This window comes from Astyanax mexicanus, chromosome 3 (genome assembly GCF_023375975.1).
Source record: "Astyanax mexicanus isolate ESR-SI-001 chromosome 3, AstMex3_surface, whole genome shotgun sequence".
Lineage (NCBI taxonomy): Eukaryota > Metazoa > Chordata > Actinopteri > Characiformes > Acestrorhamphidae > Astyanax > Astyanax mexicanus.
This window is the reverse complement of record NC_064410.1, coordinates 3,012,925-3,033,376: the sequence shown is the minus strand read 5'-3', so window position 1 is coordinate 3,033,376 and position 20,452 is coordinate 3,012,925. Positions and strand designations below refer to the sequence as shown.

Here is a 20,452-nt window from a genome sequence, read left to right as displayed (position 1 = left end):
GCCCACATGTTGAACATGTCTGCCAGTAGGGGGGATTCATAGGGTTGCCAAAGAATAAGAGGAAATTTTCAATATCCAGCAAACCACGGAGGCGCTGTAAAGTCCAGCGTTAAGATGACAAAGCAGCAGAAGTGATGTAAATTAAAGCCAATTGGCTCAGCAAATTTCAATCAGTGGGACTAGAGGCCCATACACACTACACACACTACACACACACACACACACACACACACATAAATAAACATCCACACACTCGTGCACAGCGCTCCCACCAGCTGTGCCTATCATTAATATTGCTCAGGCAGAGCTTGATGAAAAAAGTCATGTGTGTAATTGCAGTTAAATGTAATAATGCTGGTTGCTGATGCCATGTTTGTATGTAGTCATCTGTCATCTACCCATTAATCTGCTTCCTGGGATGCAGGGATGAGATGATTTAACACACATGCACACACACACACACACACATGCACACACACACAAATGCATGTGAACATACATGCGGATATAATATAACACACACTGGGAATTCTCTCAGATAAAAAAAAAAAATACCGTCCATCAACTTCTCAAATGTTACTTATTTAGTCTCCTTTCTTTTTTTCAATATTTTTTAGACAGATTTAAGATTTAAAATATAGCATCATGCTAATTACTGTATGACATTTACTTCTGCTTAAGGTATCACACACAATCTGCATTAAACAAATGTAATCAAAACTTATTCCGTTTTTTTTTTATTATGAATCAAATGCCTTACGTCAACAGCTTCATATTTTCAGTTAAAACTGAAATTTATCTGATTAATCACAACAAAATTCAGTGATTAACTGCGATAAATTGCACTTCATTCTTCATTAGACACAAGTTTTTTTTTAGTGGAGATTTAAATGTTTAAATAAAAGAATGAATGTAAGAAAAGTAAAATGCAAGTATATTAATATTAGTGGTGTCAATTAATTCTGCTGGATTTTCTCAGTCAGTTTTATGAGGTGGAGTCACCTGAAATTCAGGCTTTCAGTTAACAGCTGTGCTGAACTCATCAAGAGTTAATTTTTTGTCTCTTAATAAAGTGTTTGAGAGCATCAGTTAAAGTAGAGTAGTGAAGAGGTAGAGTTACAGGTATACAGTGAATAGTGAATATTTGAGTAATGCTCTAATCCAGATTATGAGAAGCAACAACTACTCAACTAAATAAATATAATTAGAATAAGTTAAGAAACGAGAAATTAGTGAAGGTCAGTCAAGTTTGAAACATTTTCAGAACCTAGAAAGTATCCTGCAGTGCAGTGCAGTCACCGCAAAGAGCATCAAAAACGTTAGGGATGGTAAAACTGGCACTCATCAGGACTGTCCCAGGAAAGGAAGAGCGAGAGTTTCCTCTGTTGCACAGGATAAGTTCATCAGAGTTACCAGCCTCAGAAACTGCAAGTTAACAAACAGCTCCCCAGATAAGAGCACCGAAATGCTTCACATTTACGAGTATTTTGGTTTGTTTAATACTATTTTTAAGTTACTACATGATTCTTTATGTGTTCCTTCATAGTCTGGATCACTTCAGTATTCATTTATAATGTAGGACAAAAATGTGAAAAAAAATATATATATAAAAATTGAATAAGAAGGTGTGTTCAAACTTTAATGACTGGTACTGTACATCACAGTGAGCTCGTTACCCTTGTGTGGTGTTCAGGTCTGTGGGACCCGTTTTCATTTTTCATCAAAAAAATGTAAAAAATATTTTTTCTAACTCAAACTCATTAGCATTGGCTCATTTTTTGTGAAAAACATATATCAAAACACATTTTCGATAAACACACACTGTACACCCCCCCCCCCCCTCCCCTCCACACACACACACACACATTTATATTACATACAGTATGTTTGGCCAAGGGCTAATAAACATTGCTTCATTTGTAAATTTGAAACTAAACTAATTTTCTACTCATATCTTGAGTTTAATTCATTTTCTTTTACATTTTATTAAAAAACGAATAAAAAAAAGAGTAGCACTTTTTAAAAGAAATGTAACATAAGAAAGGTAAAGGGCAAATATTAACCATGTAAGCTGTTTATATTGCTTGTAATTTAGGTGAAGCAAGCATGTGTAAAGCATTTTAATGTAAAACTGCTTAATTTTGCTGAATTAAATACAAGTAACAAAGTAAACGAGTAACAAAAATATGAACACCACACAAGGGTTAAAGGTGCATTACCGAATGCATTATCTCATGTTAGATAATGTAGTGCTTTACTGTAGATTCTTCTGTTCTTCTTTAAAATTGAATATGCTCACCAGCTGCAGTCTAGTCAGATTGTGTTCTGTTGGTTTTGTTGAGTTACGAGCGAAAAATAATCAAAAATTTCACCTTGCTTTTATTATTTCTGCCAATAACTGTGACTTCTACAAGTCCAGCGAAGCCCAGTCATTTCCCCGCAGTGTGTGTGTGTGTGTGTGTGTGTGTGTGTGTGTCACTGTGTCACTGTCAGCACCCAGATGGTTAGAGCGGGAGGTGAGTGACAGTCTAATGTACGTGATACACACAGGGGAAATCTCAGGATGCTCTTTACACACACATGTGCACACACACACACACACAGACACACACACACACACACAGACACACACACACACAGACACAGACACACACACACTTGTCTTGTTCACAAAAGTCCAGACATATTGAGCTGTTGAGTGTGTTTTTCATTAGAACTGTGGTCTAGCACGCGTGTGTGTGTGTGTGTGTGTGTGTACATGTGTGTGTGTGTGAGTGTGTGTGTGTGTACATGTGTGTGTGTGTGTGTGTGTGTGTGTGTGTACATGTGTGTGTGTGTGAGTGTGTGTGTACAGCAGACGTGTGTGGGCTTTGATATTAAACAATTAGTGTCAATTAACTGTGTCAAAATGATTCCATAAAAAACACTGATGGTGTGTCTAATTACTGCCCGTGATTGCGATGGCCGTCCTGCAATACACACACACACACACACACACACACACACTCACACACACACACACACACGCACACACACACACACACTGTAAAAACAAATGGCTCATGTAATAAACAGGGTGTAATAGCATATCATTATTTATATGAAAGTGGTGGGCAGCAAAAGTGATCAGACCTGCTGTGATTAAAATGGGTCGTTAGTGTGTGTGTGTGTGTGTGTGTGTGTGTGTGCGCGTGTGTGTGTGTGTGTGTGTGTGTGTGTGTGTGTGTGTAAGAGTGTGTAGGAAGGTAGTAAAATGCCCTCTGTTCCAGACTAAAGCAATACAAACTCAAAGTTCCTGCCAATGGAGTTGCCAATTGTTCATATACAGTGATTTGCCAAAAGTGATGGGACAGGAACTATTCTTGTGTCCCATGACTTTTGCCATTTGCAATGGAAGCTAAAGAATGAAGAACTCAGCACTGTCCTGTGGGGTATGTGTGTGTGCGTTCTCCTTCACTGAGCGTGCACTGAAAGCCCAGAGAAGTTGAACTCATTCCCCATTTCTTAAAAAAATTGAGGAAACCGGTTGCCTTAAAAAAAGTTAAGTAATGGGTAATGAAAACTTGAGTTAGAATAACTAAAAACATCAAGTTATTACAACTAAAATGGAAGGGAACGTTTACGTGACTTGTTTTACGTAACTTTTTAAGGCAACCGGTTTGCTCACATTTTTTAAGAAATGGAAATGGGGAATGAGTTTATGAGTTCGCATAAATCAAAATATTACATTATTATAACTAAAAGGGAAGTTAATTTAACTTTTAACTTCATCTTTGTTATACTAATTCATTTGCCCACAAATTCTACTTAGTATCTTGTGTTCCAAATAAATAAATATGTTGATTTCTTCTTACTTCCTTTTAAAATTCCATTTTACTTAAATATTTATTTGATAAAAATTCACACTGTAAGACTGGAAAAGGTAAATTTAGAGGAACAGGCAGTTAATCATAATATATAATCTACAAGTTTACCAAAGTTGGTACCGGGGGGGACTACACACTGACGGTGAGTGTCAAAAACTCCAAGAACTGGAGGGCACACCCAAAATGCAAATAGTTTGTCGCAACAGACTAAACTCAATTATTATACGTTGACTCAACTCAAAGGTCTCCATTTGAATGTATACGTGCCCATAAATGTTCACCTAATTTATAATAGTTGAGCAATGTTTGGAAATATCCAATTTTTCAAAGAAAAAAATGAAATATGTACTATTTTCTCAAATGTTGGTGAATATCCCTCCTAATTGTTAATAAATGCATTGAGCTACTTTAAGTTTAACCCATTGCTGTCACAGATGTGCAAGTGCACACACTATCTAGGCTGTGTAGTCCCTATAAAGAGCAGGGCTACTTCCACTAGAACATCCAATAGTTCTGGGAAATGCTCTTGTTGCTGAATGCAATCAAATCCTCACAGCCATGTCCCAAAACCTATTAGAATCAGAATAAACTATATTTATTAACCTTAATTACAGAAGAAACAATAAAACAACATGTGTTTTAATACTTCTGTTGGTCCCACTTTATTATATATTTAATAAGTGTCCCTAAGTACTATGTAGTTACACGGTAACAATCCATGTAACTACAGTGTAACTACTGATGAAGTACACATTGTTACAGATTAACTACAGAGGAACAGGCTATGTAGTTACACATGTGTATTAAGGTTAATTTTAACTTGTGTAAGTACACATGCGTACCAGGGGGAGTGTATTTACACATGTAATAGAGCAAGTGTACTTACACATGTGTAACAACGTGTGTGTACTCAATCAGCTCTAATTACATACTAGACATTTGGATAGCTATTGGATAAAACTTATCACACACACTATTACATATTATATGTAAGCACACACACATTGTTACACATGTGTAAGTACACTTACTCTATTACATGTGTAAGTACACTCACCCTGGTACACATGTGTACTTACACAAGTCAAAATTAACCTTAATACACATGTGTAGTTACATAACCTGTTCCTCTGTAGTTAATCTGTAACAATGTGTACTTCATCAGTAGTTACACTGTAGTTACATGGATTGTTACCGTGTAACTACATAGTACTTAGGGACACTTATTATAAAGTGGGACCCTTTTGTTCATATAGTGCATGATATCATTGTGTTACAAATTATTATTATTATTAAAAGCAGCCATATGTAACTAACACATCAGTTTAGATTATATCAGGATACTGTTATAGCGTGTGTGCGTGTGTGTGTGTGTGTGTGTGTGTTTGTGTGTGTGTGTCATGTTTTTTTTTTTTTACAAACAGTCCCAAAGCACCGTGTCAACACATATGAGAGAGCTTGTTAACGCGACTGCAGATAAATATCAGGACCTGCTGACAAGAAGGACCGTGGAGAAAATCTCTCTCTCTCTCTTTCTCTCTCTCACACACACACCTCCGCTGCCTCTTCAGACAGACACACACACACACACTGGGTGCAGGAGATGGGGGGATGAGAGACAGCAGATGTGATGACATGTTAAATTACCCCTGTGATGTATGGCTTAATGAAGCTCTTGTGTTGATCGCCCTCCGCATTTATCACAGGTCCAGTGAGAGGAAGCGTCTCTCTCTCTCTCTCCTCTCTCTCTCTCTTTCTCTCTCTCGTTTCATCTGTACTCTCATTTTTTTTTGTTTGCTCTCTTTTTACTTTCTGTCTCTCTCGTATGTTTACATGTCATTCTTTCATTTCATTCCATTTTTCTCTTCTCTCCTTTTCTCTTTTTGTTCACACTCTCTTTTTCATTTCCTTCTACATTTTAAAAAAAAACTTTTCTTACTATTTTGCTTTGATACCATCTTCTATCTCTCTAAAGATTAGCCATCTTTTCATTTTCTCTCCCTCTCGCCTGTCTCTTTCTTCTCTATAGTCTGGTTCTTTCTTTCTTTCTTTCTTTCTTTCTTTCATTCTTTCTTTCACACTTATTCTTTTCCTGCCTTTAAAACCGACTCTCTTTTTTGTTTTTTTATGTTTACTATTTCAACTCTTTTCACTCTTTCTTTCTCGCTTTCTTTTATCCTTGTATTTTATTTCATGTTGTGTCCAGTATTTCCTTTTTCTTTCTATGTCTCTCTTACTCTTTCTTTCTTCTTTCTTTCTCTTTCTCACATTTATTCTTTTTTGTCTTTTAAACCTACTCTCTCTCTTTTTCTATCTCTCTCTTCACTTTCTGTTCCTCTGTCCCATCTCTATCTTTTCCGTTGTCTTGTTTTTGTTTACTCCTTCCTTTTTTCTTTCTTTTTCTCTCTCTTTTTTGTGTTTATTAGTTCAACTCTTTTCACTCTTTCTTCCTTACTTTCTTTTATCCTTTTATTTTATTTCATGTTGTGTCCAGTCTTTCCTTTTTCTTTGTATTTCTCTCTCCTGCTTCTCATTCTTTCTTTCTTTCTTTCTTTTTCTCTCACACTTATTCTTTTTTCTCTTTTAAACCTGATCTCTCTCTATCTTTGTCTCTTTTTCTATCTTTCTCTTTACTTTCTGTCCCATCACTTTCTTTTATGTGGTCTTATTTCCTGTTCACTCTTTCCTTCTTTCTATCTTTTTTTCTCTCTTACTGTTCACTATATTTATTTATTTTTTGCATTTACTATTCCATCTATTTTCACTCTTTCTTTCTCTTCTTCTTTTTTTCAGTCTGTAGTCATCCAGTCTTTCCATCTTCATTTTATTTCTCTCTCTCTCTCTCTCTCTCTCTCTCTCTCTCTCTCTCTCTCTCTCTCTCTTTCTCTCACACTTTTGCTTTTATACCAGTGTTTTGTTTTATGTACTATTTACTTATTAATCTTTCTTTCTTCTATCTCTCTAAAGAGTAGCAATCTCTTTACTTTCTCTACCTCTATCCCATCTCTCTCTTGCTGTTCTCTTTCTTTCTTTCTTTCTTTCTTTCTTTCTTTCTTTCTTTCTTCTTGCTTTCTGGCTGTACTTTCTTACTGTTCACTATATTTCTCTTTTTGCATTTATTTTAACCCACTACCTTTTATGCTTTTATTTTATTTCATGTTGTATCCAGTCTTTCCTTTCCTTTCTCTCTCTCTCTCTCTCTCTCTCTCTCTCTCTCTCTCTCTCTCTCTCTCTCTCTCTCTCTCTTTCTCGCTCTCTCTTTCTGTCTGTCTGACAAACTGCAATTTCATTTAACCTTGGACGGGCGCTGCTAACGGCTTCCATGGGACGATTTTCAATAAGGGCCGACCGAGGGAAAGCTGTGATTAAACTAGAGACAAACACACATACGCACACACACACGCAAACACACACACACACACACACACACACCTTCACACTCATACACTCATACACACACACACACACTCATTCACACAACACCCCCCAGTCAGTCCTGGAGAATGCATGTGTTGCAACAGATGTGAAACAGTGTTAACCTTAGCAAATACATTTTACAAAAAATATATATACAGAAATCCTCTCATCTCTGATCAGGCAGACATTCATCCACCCCCCCCCCCCCCCCACCCCACTCACACTGTCTCCCCCTACCCCACCCCCCACCCCACCCTCAGACACATCACTTACCCCCTCCACTATCCAAACTCAATTGGGGCCTGTTGATGGGGACGCAGGCATTTGTTGGGCCTACTACTATACAAGCCCCTTGATTGAGATGATGTCCTTATGATTGGGTCTATGATTGTGGGAGCTGACCTGTAATTCACTGCAGCCGCGGACTGATTCACTCTGAATGAGAAGGGGCAGGTTTTCTCTGACACTTCTCTCTGATACACTGAGGTTAACTAGCTGAGCCGCGGGGATTACAAAGGCGTGGAGGGGGGAGGGGGGGGGGCAGCAAAGGCCTTGTCATTTTTAAGTGTGTGTGTGTGTGTGTGTGTGTGTACACACACTGCTGCAAACACCTGGTTTAGTGTCTCTGTATGAATGGATAGTGGCAATGCTTTGGTTTCTGGACATGGTCCTACACGTCCTGCTCTGTAAACCCCCAATTTGCTTGAACTGAAATACATTTCCAGGCATTACTCAACTACTTTGAGTTAGTTGAACATTCACAGTCACATACTGTACACATTCAAATGTGATATTTGAGGAAAAAAATAAAAAACTCTGGAATAAAATCCATAGAAAGATGGATGATCACAAGCCACCAAACCAAGCTGAACTACCTGAATTTTTGCACCAGGAATGAGTAGCATAAAGTTATCCAAAAGCAGTGTGTAAGACTGGTGGAGGAAGATGCATTAAAACTGTTATTAAAAACCAGGGTTTTTAACCTAATGAATATGAACTTGTTTTCTTTGCATTATTTGAGGTCTTAAAGCTCTGCATCTTTTTTTTGTTATTTCAGCCATTTCTCATTTTCTGCAAATAAATGCTCTAAATGACAATATTTTCTTTTTATTTGGAATGTGGGATAAATGTTGTCTGTAGTTTATAAATAATAAAACAGCCACATTCATTTTACTCAACCATAAACCTATAAATAGTCAAATCAGAGAAACTGATTCAGAAACTGAAGTGGGTCTCTTATTTTTTCCCAGAGCTGTATTTGCATACTGGGTGTGTCCCCTAGTTTCAGACACTCACCGTCAGTGTGTAGTCATTCCCCTAGGCTACTTTAGGATTACCTAAATTAATAGATCATATGTCATGATTAAATACTTGGTCTCGATGTTTTAGGTAAACCCTTTTATCATTCTCTGAGCTGCTAACTCGGTGATGGTTGTGTTATTCTGTTCATTCATGCATTTTCTTTCTCCATTTAATGTTTTATGAGTATTTCAGATCTATAGCTTATTAATTCAATTATAATTAGAATTTAGGTATAATTTCCTTAAGTCTTAAGTTTGATTAATGCACATTTTCAGTAAACATTGCTCAAAATTTCCAAAGCACCCAGTTTCCTCAATTTATTTTTAAATAAATTTAACTTTTCCAGGTTAACATTTCTACTGCAACTCATCAGCTAATTAGAGTGGTCCAGTGGGCTTAGGAGCTCGTCGGTTCGAATCCTGTTCATATAGCTTGCCATCAGCTACCGGAGCCCCAAGAGTGCACAATCGGCCTTGCTCTCTCTTGGTGGGTAGATGGCACCCTCAATGAACTCCAGGTTTAAATAAAGATTGGTTGATTGATTCATTGATTGATAAATATGATGAATAATAAAAAAGAAATTAAATATAATCGTTTTGAAAGTTTTAAGAGACCAAAAAGCAGAATGTTCTGATCATCTCTAATGTGAATGGCATTGTCCTTGTATACTGTATACTGTAACTATATTTTATCATATATCTACAGAGAGCTAATATATTCCATACTGATACCAGTATGTATCATTGTGTTCTTGAGAAGAGTGCAGGGAGCAACAAGAGGCCTGTAGTTGATGATGTATGCATGTATGTGTCACACACACCATTAATCTCCGGTCTGTGCTGTGTGTGAGTGTGTGTGAGTGTGTGTGTGTGAGTGTGTGTGTGTGTGTAGAACAAGGCTGATGAGGGGTAGTGATGTGCAGGAGACCTTGTCTCGTCTGTATGTGTGTGTGTGTGTGTGTGTGTTTATGTACATATATGCATGAGATTTGAGTAACTGAGATCACTGGCTGTCGCAGTAATTACATTACCCAGCTACACGCGCCCTCAGTGGGACGTCCCGATGAAGGCTGACCCCTGCGACCCCCGGGGGCTCCTCTGCGCAATTCGACCCGGATTAGCCACCTCCAGTCCCTGTCAATGCGGCATAAATTATCACCAGCCACGACGGCCACTATCTGATTAAAAACAATACAGCCCGGTTAATAAATGACGGATCAAACTGGGCGAGAGAGATAGAGAATGAGTGAAGGAGGAGGAAAGAGAGAGAGAGTCTTTCTCCTCTGGGAAATCTGTGGGTCTGAACTCTAATTAAGTCATTGTTACTCTCCTGCGGACGCCTGTTTATTCGCTCTGGGTCGACTCAGACGAGCCGCAGGAGGTTAGGGTGTTTCCCTTTCACTAATGAAATGACACAGCCACCTCATTCCATAAGGGAATAGAGCATGACGCAAATTAACCCTTTCACTCTGTTACTGTAAGTGACTCTCACAAACACACACAGGAGAGTCCAGATTTCCGCTCAATACAGCCTAGATTCAGGGGTTGAACAATGAAACTGAAACACTTGGTTTTAGACCACAATAATTTATTGTCTGGTGGAAACAGGAGAGTTGAGGTGTACATTGAATTCTGCGTGATTTGATCAGCCATGGTTTTATGTTTTTTGGATACAATCCGGGTTAGCACCCGAACATCCCTTTCAGACAGCTTCCTCTTACAGCGTCCACAGTTAATCCTGTTGGATGTGATTAGTCCTTCTTGGTGGTATGATGACATTACCCTGGATACCGTGGCTCTTGATGCATCACAAAGACTTGCTGTCTTGGTCACAGATGCTCCAGCAAGACGAGCACCAACAATTTGTTCTCTTTTGAACTCTGGTATGTCACCCATAATGTTGTGTGCATTGCAATATTTTGAGCAGAACTGTGCTCTTACCCTGCTAATTGAATCTTCACACTCTGCTCTTACTGGTGCAATGTGCAATTAATGAAGATTGGCCACCAGGCTGCTCCAATTTAGCCATGAAACCTCCCACACTAAAATGAAGACAGGTGTTTCAGTTTATTTAGGGAATTTAGGAAAATCTTTTTATTTTGGAAAAGTGTATCCTAAGACGCTAAATGATACAGAGCATGTATCAGAACTGGTCTTGGTACAGTGGTAGATATACTGTACATCACGTATAACAGATAATAGAGATGATCAGTTGCCAGTAAAGACTACAAAGGAAGATTTGTGGAATGAAATAAGTTTTAGGAACTGTCCCACAGCTGTCTGTTAGTGCTCTTCATACAAATCTCACCTGTAGCACCTTAGAATTACACTGAATTACCCTGTATTATAAATACTGTACCTGTTCATCACATTTCTACTGTGATAGGTAGCTTTCCTGAATAGTGATTTATTCGTGGCATCACACACTTGCTGCACGGTGAGGCTGACACTTGGTTTTATCTCTCATTTCATTCCTCGCTTCCTTGAACACCGTTCCCCCTCTCCGCCGATGATAGACAGCGAATAACTTCCACCATTATGTCCCTGGGACCAGAAACAAGGCCTCTCAGGAGGATAATTACAGGAAGCTGTCACTCCATCTCCTACACACACAACGCACCATACACTCGCTTACACACGCTGACACAGCTGCCCAACCTGTTCCTGCTGGAGAACACACACACACTTACACGCACTCACACACAAACAAAATTCCTGGATGGAGAGAGAGAGTAGGTGTCAATAAAGAGGTGAATATGGAAATCTGGCATCGATAATGTAATGTAATGCAAAACCCTGCTAAACAGCAAATTTAGAAGTGCGACTTCAGTATCATTCATTTATACTACATACTGTATTCCTACAAATATATGCATATATTTTATTTGTATTGAATTTGTAAAAAAAAACAGACATCACATACATTTTTTTTTTCAATTGCTATCGCGCTAAAATGGCATGTGTAGCACAAATCTATTTTAATGGACACACACATATGTATGTATAACCTCTTCTTAAGTCAATAAAACTCAAAAAATATTTTCTGCTATTTTCACACACATTTTGCCATTCAAAACAGCACTTTTTAACTGCACTAAACACATTTCTCTGCATCAAGTCGCGTTGTGTTTGCCATATCAAAACACTGGCATTCAATATCACACAACATGAGCTTATTGGCCAAACACCTCATTGGTCAATTGTTAGCACTCCAATCAGGAAGCAAAAAATGACCACAGGTAAGAACTATTTTTACATGGAAAACAGTAATTGGTTAGATAAAACTAATATATTAATGTTAATATATGAATAAAGTGTTTGATGCTGCTTGGTGCAATTTGATTTTGATAATGCTGTTTGTAGTTTGGATTGCAGTGCTTTATTTTGCAGAATACAAGAGGTATTTTGTTAAGTTTGGGTGTTTTAGGGTGGTTTTGTGAATCGTGTTTTTTTTTGTATTGTATTTTGATAAAACCAGCTCAGCTTACAAAATTGTGTTTTATCAATTGTAAAAAAAAAACTGTAAGTAGTAGGATGAGAGTAAAAACAAATACTAGTTAGCTATAGAACTAAAACAGATTGCATTTAATTACACAGATTTTATCAGTTTATCTTCTCTTTAAAGCTGTGCTCATGCAACACTTTTAAAACAAGGTTTAAATTTAAAAACTGAAACCTCTCAAAACCGGATTTTCATTTAATGAAAAACATCCCACATTACTATCTACTTCAGCACAGAAAAAAATAAATTAAAAAAAGCCAATAAGACAATTTGAATAGTTTTAACACAGTTTAAGGAAAGTAGGATACATATAAATAAACTGTTAATTTAACAATTAACAATACATTCAAATTAACTGCTGAGGTCATGCTGCACCTAGAGATTTACCAGAATATTTAACATGAAAGCTGGTTCTAAAGTAATCACTATTCTACTTTTATCTTGAAATGTTTAGCTTTCATTGTGATTTCACCAGTTTACTACTTCATTGCTTCACTTTAGAAATGTTTTTATTTCCATCCTTTTTTCAATGCCTCTACATTTTACCATTCCATCTCAATATTTTACTTTATTAGACTATTTACACTGTTTTACTACTTCGTTTCACTACTTTTTTGTTATTTTTACTGTATCATGTTTTCACTTTTCCAAATTTGAAAAAAAAATCTTAAGTTTTCTATATTACTATTTTATGTCTCACTATTCACATGTCTATCTAAGTCTCACTGATTCACTATTACTTACTGTTTCACTATTTGACTGTTAATCTCACTATTCCACTATCATTCTATTTAATTGTTTCACTGTTTAAATATTTGACTGGTTCTGGATCTCTCCCTGTTTTACTATGACACTATTTTACTGTTTCTCTAGCTCACCGGTTTACAGTTATACTCTTTGACTGTTTTACTGTTTTGCTGTCACCACTTAATTGCTCACTCTTTTTAACTGTTCCACTATTTCTCTAAGTCACAGTTTTACTGTTTGCTTATTTTATTGTATCACCATTGCACTGTACTACTACTATTGCTTCTGTAATTTAGTTATTTTAAAGCTTCATTGTTTTTTAATGTTCTAAATGTATTTATTAAATACATTGCAAACGTTTGCCGATTTACTTTTCGCTGCTAGACTATTTTACAGTTTCACTATTTCACTATTCTATCAGTTCATTTTCTCGCTGTTGCACTACTTCACGCAACATTGCTTCAGCTAATTTCTTTATGACGGGCGGCTAATTGCATGGCTGCATAATTATAGCGAGCGGGGCAGCTACAAGTACTCTTAAAAACCGTGCTTGAATTTTTTTTTTTTTTTTTTTTTTAGAAATATTAAAACAAACAAATTAAACGATACATTCATAACGATACATTCATAATCGTACCTAAAAAAATATAAATAAAAAAACAGTATATGCGCACAAACACACAAACAAATAAATATTTTTTTTTTGTTTTAGAGATAATAAAAATATTATATATTCCAATTCTATGTACTCTTACAACACACACAACCACAACAAAAATCCCAGCGTCAGAGGCGCGCGGGGTAATTGTGCTGCTGCTGGTGTGCGCGGGTGAGCGCGGAGCTGCACGCGATGCCCGGTGCGCTTTGTCCGTGTCCGCTGGTCCACATTAATGCGCTTATTATGGAGGCCAATGGAACAGGTTTGAAACGGGGTTTCACAAGCAACACACACACACACCATACGTGTGGGAAAGGAGCGCGTGAATAGAAGACCATCTGCTCTGAGGATCACACAGACCTGTAGAGCAAGAGACTGAGAGAGAGAGCGCGAGACTGGACACGGTGACAGTGTTTACATACAGAACAAACATGCGCACTTCAAAACACATAAACCAAACACTGACAAACATGATTCATTAAAGAGGCACGAGATCACACTTCTACAGTCAGGCAAACACATGCACTTCCATAGGGTTTGGGAAAAGTCTGTAAAAAAACAAAAACAAAAATGAAACAAAATTCGCATTATATGTAAAATAATTTAATTTAAAATTAATGACATTTTTTCAGTACATATTTATGATGGATGGATCCCTATCTGCTTCTTTGCCACCATGAATGGCTGTTTATTCAGAGTAATATGTATTTTTTCGTTTAAAACATTTTGTTGTAAAATATTTATCATAACACAAATGAAAATGAGCCGAAATTCTGTGTGCATATTATATTAAACAAAAAAAACATTTTTTATTGTAATGTGTATTTTTTGATAATTTATCACTCAGACTATGCAGCTTTGTTGTCAGAACTAAAGAGACTGAAATGGGATCCAATAGAGGTGTGATTTTCCAGCTGCAGGACAGGGGAGCGCGCATTCAGTCACTTTAACTTTTCCTCCTCCGTCCTCCAACCAGCACACAAACACTCACGTACACGCGCGCGCACCATATCATACAAATAAAAACTAGGCGCGATTGAAACTCCCCCACTTTATTAAATCTGAATTTCAAATGAAATGTACTGCGCGCGTGCACCGCATGCTAATGCGCGAGAGCGGGAGACAGTCCTGTCCTGTCATTAATCAGATTCAATTTCCTTTTATATTGTTTATCTATAAATCATAATGTCGGTAACAAATAAATAAAATCTATCATTTTTGCATAAAGTACATTTCCTTTGTATTCACACGTGTGTATTTCACAGTTCCTAAATTTAAAAACGGTTGTTTGTTATAGATTTTTTTTTTTAATCCAGCTTCACTTTTAGATGTTATAACTTGGTGTTTTAAGTTAACTTAAATTTTCATTGTCCATTACTGACTGTCCATTTTTAATCTATCTATAATCGATAACGATAATAGATAATGACCACATACATAAATAATTCAGTGCTTCTATAAAACCTCTGGCCAAAGCACACAAACAAACAGTGGTGTAAAAGAAAATGGACAGCGTTCACCTTTGCTGTGAATGAAGTGAAAGCAGAGGGGCAGTGAGGATGAAGTTAATTCCTTTTTTATTTGTGAAGCACTTGTCCCAGCACGTGCACACCCACTTCCTCCCCTTGGGCTGGTCTACCACGCCCTCGCGACACAAGGGCCCGCACTTCTCTGCCCCAGTGTACACATTATACTCACAAACATTTATATCCGCATGAACACTGGCATAAAAAAAGAGAAGAGGCAGCGCGAGAAGCTGCGGAAAATACAGCCTATCAAATCTGAGCCTTTTACACTAGTTTAGATCCAGTTAACAGTTAGTCCGGTGTTTACACCACGAATCACTGTGTGTGTTATAGTTATATGCTATCATTGTGACTCAATGCAAAGTAAATCTTACTGAACGCTCTGAACTGTTCATATTAATGCCTATTAATCATTAAAGCGTTTTAGCAGCTGGAAGAGGATTCCAGAGGCGGGTATCCCCCCATCAGAACAGTGATGAAGAGTTTACGCTCATCTCTGCCCCTCCCACCTGTAGCCTTCACCTCTTCTCGAGCTGCAGAAATCTCCGGTCGCGATTACGTCAGATTTGACAGCAGTTTCAGCAGATTTAATTGGCTAATCAGCGCCCACTGAGGAAGACCTTACAATAAGAATGGGTCTACTTAAATGTGATTGGTTAAACCGAACTCCGATGTGTAGGCACTATAGAAGTTTCGGCAAATCCATTCGGGCATCCAGGCGCCTTCCGTGCTCTGATTGGTTACACAAATGTCTGTAGGGGAAGACCTCGCGAGCAGTAACTTCAAGGAATTTAATTGGTTTAGACGGACCTCGCTTGGCATGACCTCACGAAACAACGTAGCTCAGAGGTAGCTGATTGGCCAAGTCGGATCCTGCGGAACTTCAAAGCCTGAGTGGAGCTACAACTGTGGCGAGGTGGGCAACAAACATCAGTGCAGTGTGTTCATCTCAAATGCAGGCGAGTTAACTCCTAAATGTGAAGCTATTCTTTCGCACACGGACACTTCTGGGATGGCAACTTCACTTCTAGGGGTGAGTAAGAGTTGCTTGCACGTTTAGACGCGCGTGCTCTTTTTCCAGAAGTTTGAGGCAAATTCGGAAAAAGCAGGAACAGTAGACTGTCAGTTGAAGGAGTGACGTTAAAACTCGTGCTCTCAACAAAACATTCCTCGTGCAGTTGAAAGCCGTCAGGTTGACTTAAGAAACTTATCTGACCTTCTTCTAAGCGCTTTGTGCCTTTGTCGTTTGTAACCCCTCCAGGAAGAGCCAAAGTTTGGATCCACGCCTCTAGCCATGCTGGCCGCCACCTGCAACAAAATCGGGAGCGCGAGCCCCTCTCCGGTGCTCTCGGACGGCACCGCGTTCTCCAAAGGCTTCCACCCGTGGAGACGCAGCGGCGCTGCAAACGGCTGCGGAGGTGGCGTCGGTGTCGGTGTTGGAGTCGGCCTCGCGGCAGGCTTGGTGCGCGCGGACTCCTCTTCCTCCTCCTCGTCGTCTCCGTTCGTCACGAGCGGATCTCCAGCCGCGACCAGCGCCTTCTCCCTGACCACGAGCGGCGGCGGTGCTGCTTCGGGAAGCCCCTTCGCCAATGACTACTCTGCTTTCCAGACATCGTCGGTGACTTCGAGCGCGAGCTCGCCAGAGCCCACCTTTCACCTCTCCAAAGTGCACGCTCCTGTGGACGGACTGCAGGGGATCTACCCGCGCATGAGCGTGGCGCACCCCTACGACTCTTGGTTCAAGTCTGCGCAGATGGGGGACGCCGTTGGAGGCACATGCGCGGGCGCGAGCGCAGCCGGAGCTGCGTGGTGGGATGTGGGCCCGGCAACGTGGATCGACGTGCAGGGCGCGAGCAGCGCCGCCGCCTCGGCGCTCCAGACTTCGCTGCACCACTCACCGCTGGGCGCCTACGGCTCGGACTACACGGCCTTGGGTCACACTGCGTTTGGCACCGGCCCCTCGCCGCCGCCGCACCTCTTGGGCGGGCAGCACGTAATGGACGGATTCAAGACGGTGCTTCCCGCCTCGTACCCGGACGCAAGCGCTGCTGCCAGCGCGAGCGCGGCGCTCAGCGCCTCTCCAGCGCTCCCTCTCGCCGGCTCTCCACGCTCATCTGCGCGCCGCTACTCGGGCCGAGCCACGTGTGACTGCCCCAACTGCCAGGAAGCCGAAAGGCTGGGGCCGGCGGGCGCGAGCCTCCGCCGCAAGGGCCTGCACAGCTGCCACATCCCGGGCTGTGGCAAAGTCTACGGCAAGACGTCGCACCTTAAGGCGCATCTACGCTGGCACACAGGGGAGCGGCCGTTCGTCTGCAACTGGCTCTTCTGTGGCAAGCGTTTCACGCGCTCCGACGAGCTGCAGCGACACCTGCGCACGCACACCGGCGAGAAGCGCTTCGCGTGCCCCGTGTGCGGAAAGCGCTTCATGCGCAGTGACCACCTCAGCAAGCACGTGAAGACGCACAGCGCGGGCGGCGCGGAGGCCGGGGCGCCGGGCAGCGGATGCAAGAAGGCCAGCGACAGCGAGAGTGATCAGAGCGCGCCGGGCAGCCCCGCGTGCCGCAGCCCGGAGCACACAGGAGCCATAAACGGCCACAGCTCCATCAGCAGGACTGCGTAAAAAGAAAGAGAGAGAAATAAAAAAAGAGGGGGAAATATTGCACATGGGGAACGGACACGAGCGCCGGGAAACAATGACAAACAACATAAAAAATAATAATAAATCAGCGTGATGAAACCTACAGTGCTGAATTAACGTCGAAAAAAAAAACTTATATCACCTCAAGTTAGTGTTGAACTTACTTAAGAAGTCTTGCAGAATTGCCATTTTAATTGGTTTATTTATAAGCTGTTTAAAGGTTCAAAGTTAAAAGTGCTGAAAGCTCTTCAAAGTGCTGAATTACCACTTTAAAGGATCATTTGCAAGTGATTTACAAGTGACTAAACGCTTGAATTAACATAAACAGTGAATGTAGTTCTAAATTGTAATATATTTTTTGATTTGTGATTTCTTCTTGAATAACCTGATACAATATTTAATTATGACCTAAAAATATTACACAATACTTAATGTAAGTATTGAAGCAACATAAAAAAGTAGATTGACAAGATAAAGGACTGAATTCTGATTTTAAATTAGTGTTGAATGACCTGTTATGATATGCTAAATTATAACTTACTTTTTTTATTATTATTACACTTGACATGCTAAATTCACATAAACAGTCCTGAATAACGTATTAAAGTACCTAATTATTTACTAATTAAGTTATTTAATACTTAATTCAAGTGTTTAAATTATTATAAAAGGTACTGAAAAATCTAAAGTACGGATTCTTTACTGTAACGATAATTTAATACTTACGATGCTGAAAACCTTGTTAAAGCGCTGCTATATGATTTACAACCATAATTCATACAAAAATGCTCAGTTTCGCGCATTTATTTTATTTTTATTGTAAAATGTAAAATCTACATTAAAAAATGTTGTGTAGTCCAAGGCAAATTCGGGGAAACAGTCCAAATGTGTTGTAATTCGGATTCTTAACTATTTGAAGGGCTAATTTGTCAATCACAGCGTATAGGCTGATATTCGTTTCTAGTTCTAGTGCTAAAAGTGTTGAATAACCAAACACAAACGTTAATTTACTCTTAATAAAAAGTATTAATTTTTTATGGTTAGACTAATGTAAACACTGTAGGGTAAGTGTTATTTCAGCACTTTGACATGTTCACACTGGGAGCTATTTTATATCGGAGACGTTCATTCAACTAATTTAATATTATTATTTTAAGTTATTTAGGCGCATTTATGCTTAAATAAAACAAACAGTGTTGCGTTTTCTTAAGAGTTTGTATGTAGTTAATTCAGTACTGTAGGGGTTTTGCTGTGCAACAAACAGTGATTTGGTCACTTGCCGTATTCAAGCCAAGGCTGTGTCGGTTCTTTTATGAAAGGTATGAACGGTATGACGTAACTGTCAGAGAAAAACTCTTAAAAAATGTTAACATGTCTCAAGTTAGTCAGTTTGTCTCAGGTGTATTCAGTAACAAGGTGTGGATCAGAGACACTCCTCTTCCACCGAACCGCACAGCCTATACACGTCCATCAAGGAAACTTTAGTAAATACGGATGTATTTCATGTTTACATTGTATTCTATTTTTGGGGTTTACCATGAAATGTCTTAATTGATTGAATTCTGTTTTCTCTTTCTGTGTGAACACAAACAGCGGTTTACTTGCAGAACTTTTGATCCAAAGCAGGATAGCGCTGAGTGAATCAGGAGGAGAGTTTCTGGAGATGTGTAAACTCTAAAAAATCCCGTTTTCTTCGTTTTTTTTTAGCGATGCTGAACTTACCGTGGACTGATCTGTGGCTTAAACACACCTGTAAAATGTTGTACTCAGCCAGTGTCGAAGGGTTCAATGGTTCCCGGTGTGGTTTTGTACTGTTATTTTAATTCCCTCTGCCGTGGATTGAACTAGTTTATGTTGTGAGAGAGCGGCGGACAGAACGAGCTCTCAATCCGGTTTATTTATCCACCAATTTGTGCTTTGAAGTCTATCAGAGTCGCACTTTGAATTTATATTTATGATTTTAGCATAGAGGCATTTCGATCAGGTTGTTAATCTTTTTTTCTTTCTTTCTTTTTTAATTTAATCTTGTTTTTTTTATTTAATTGCGCATGCGTGTTTGCAGTTACTGACGATTGATTTTAAAGTTTAATTCCTCACAATAAAGTTACATTGAGACTGACTACAAATGCAGTTTGTTTGGTTTGGGTTGTTTTTGTTTATTATTCAATAAATATTCAATTTTAGAACCTATATAAAAACGCGATTATTAAACCAGAATACTTACATTACAGGAAATATTCTTTTTGAATACTGTTGAATTATCATCAACAATGATGATTGATTTTTTTAAAGTACTTATTTTTTACTAACAATGATACAAGAGTACTTTTTAATTTAATGAAAGCAAATAGTATTCAACAAACTCTTAAACTACTGAATTCTCACCGTGAAAAGTTCTATATTAAACGTAAGTGCTGGCTCACATGTGGATTTTTTAGTTTAAAGTTTTAAAGTAAGTAACTATTGGACCTAAATACTTGGAACCTAGATATTAAACCGTCTTTTAAATAAATAAATAAATAAATAAACAGTATATTTCATTAATTATTTGTAGGACATTTAGTATTTAGAAAACTAGCTTTCTGCGAAGTTTTTTTAAGTAAAAAGACAAATTCACGTACTTTTTGTGCTTTCTATAACTCTTTGGTAATTGTACACGTGGGCGGTGTACTTAAACTCTATGAAAAGACAGTTATTTATAAAATTATTTGAAAGTTTAATCAAAAAGTAAAAATTCCCGCATAAACGCCAAACTCATCGAGTCAGGACATGTTCGGTGCCTGAAGTTTGCTTTCTT

The 20,452-nt window shown here is 38.9% G+C and overlaps 1 protein-coding gene across 1 annotated transcript; it reads left to right on the top strand.

Moving 5' to 3' along the window:
• Positions 1 to 15,822: 15,822 nt before the first annotated feature.
• On the top strand, positions 15,823 to 19,785 carry sp8a (sp8 transcription factor a). Its single transcript, XM_007260693.4, has 2 exons — positions 15,823 to 16,050; positions 16,279 to 19,785. Exons 1-2 carry the CDS (start codon positions 16,030 to 16,032, stop codon positions 17,635 to 17,637), a joined length of 1,380 nt encoding a protein of 459 aa, XP_007260755.2. The 5' UTR covers positions 15,823 to 16,029; the 3' UTR covers positions 17,638 to 19,785.
• The last annotated feature ends 667 nt before the right edge of the window (positions 19,786 to 20,452 follow it).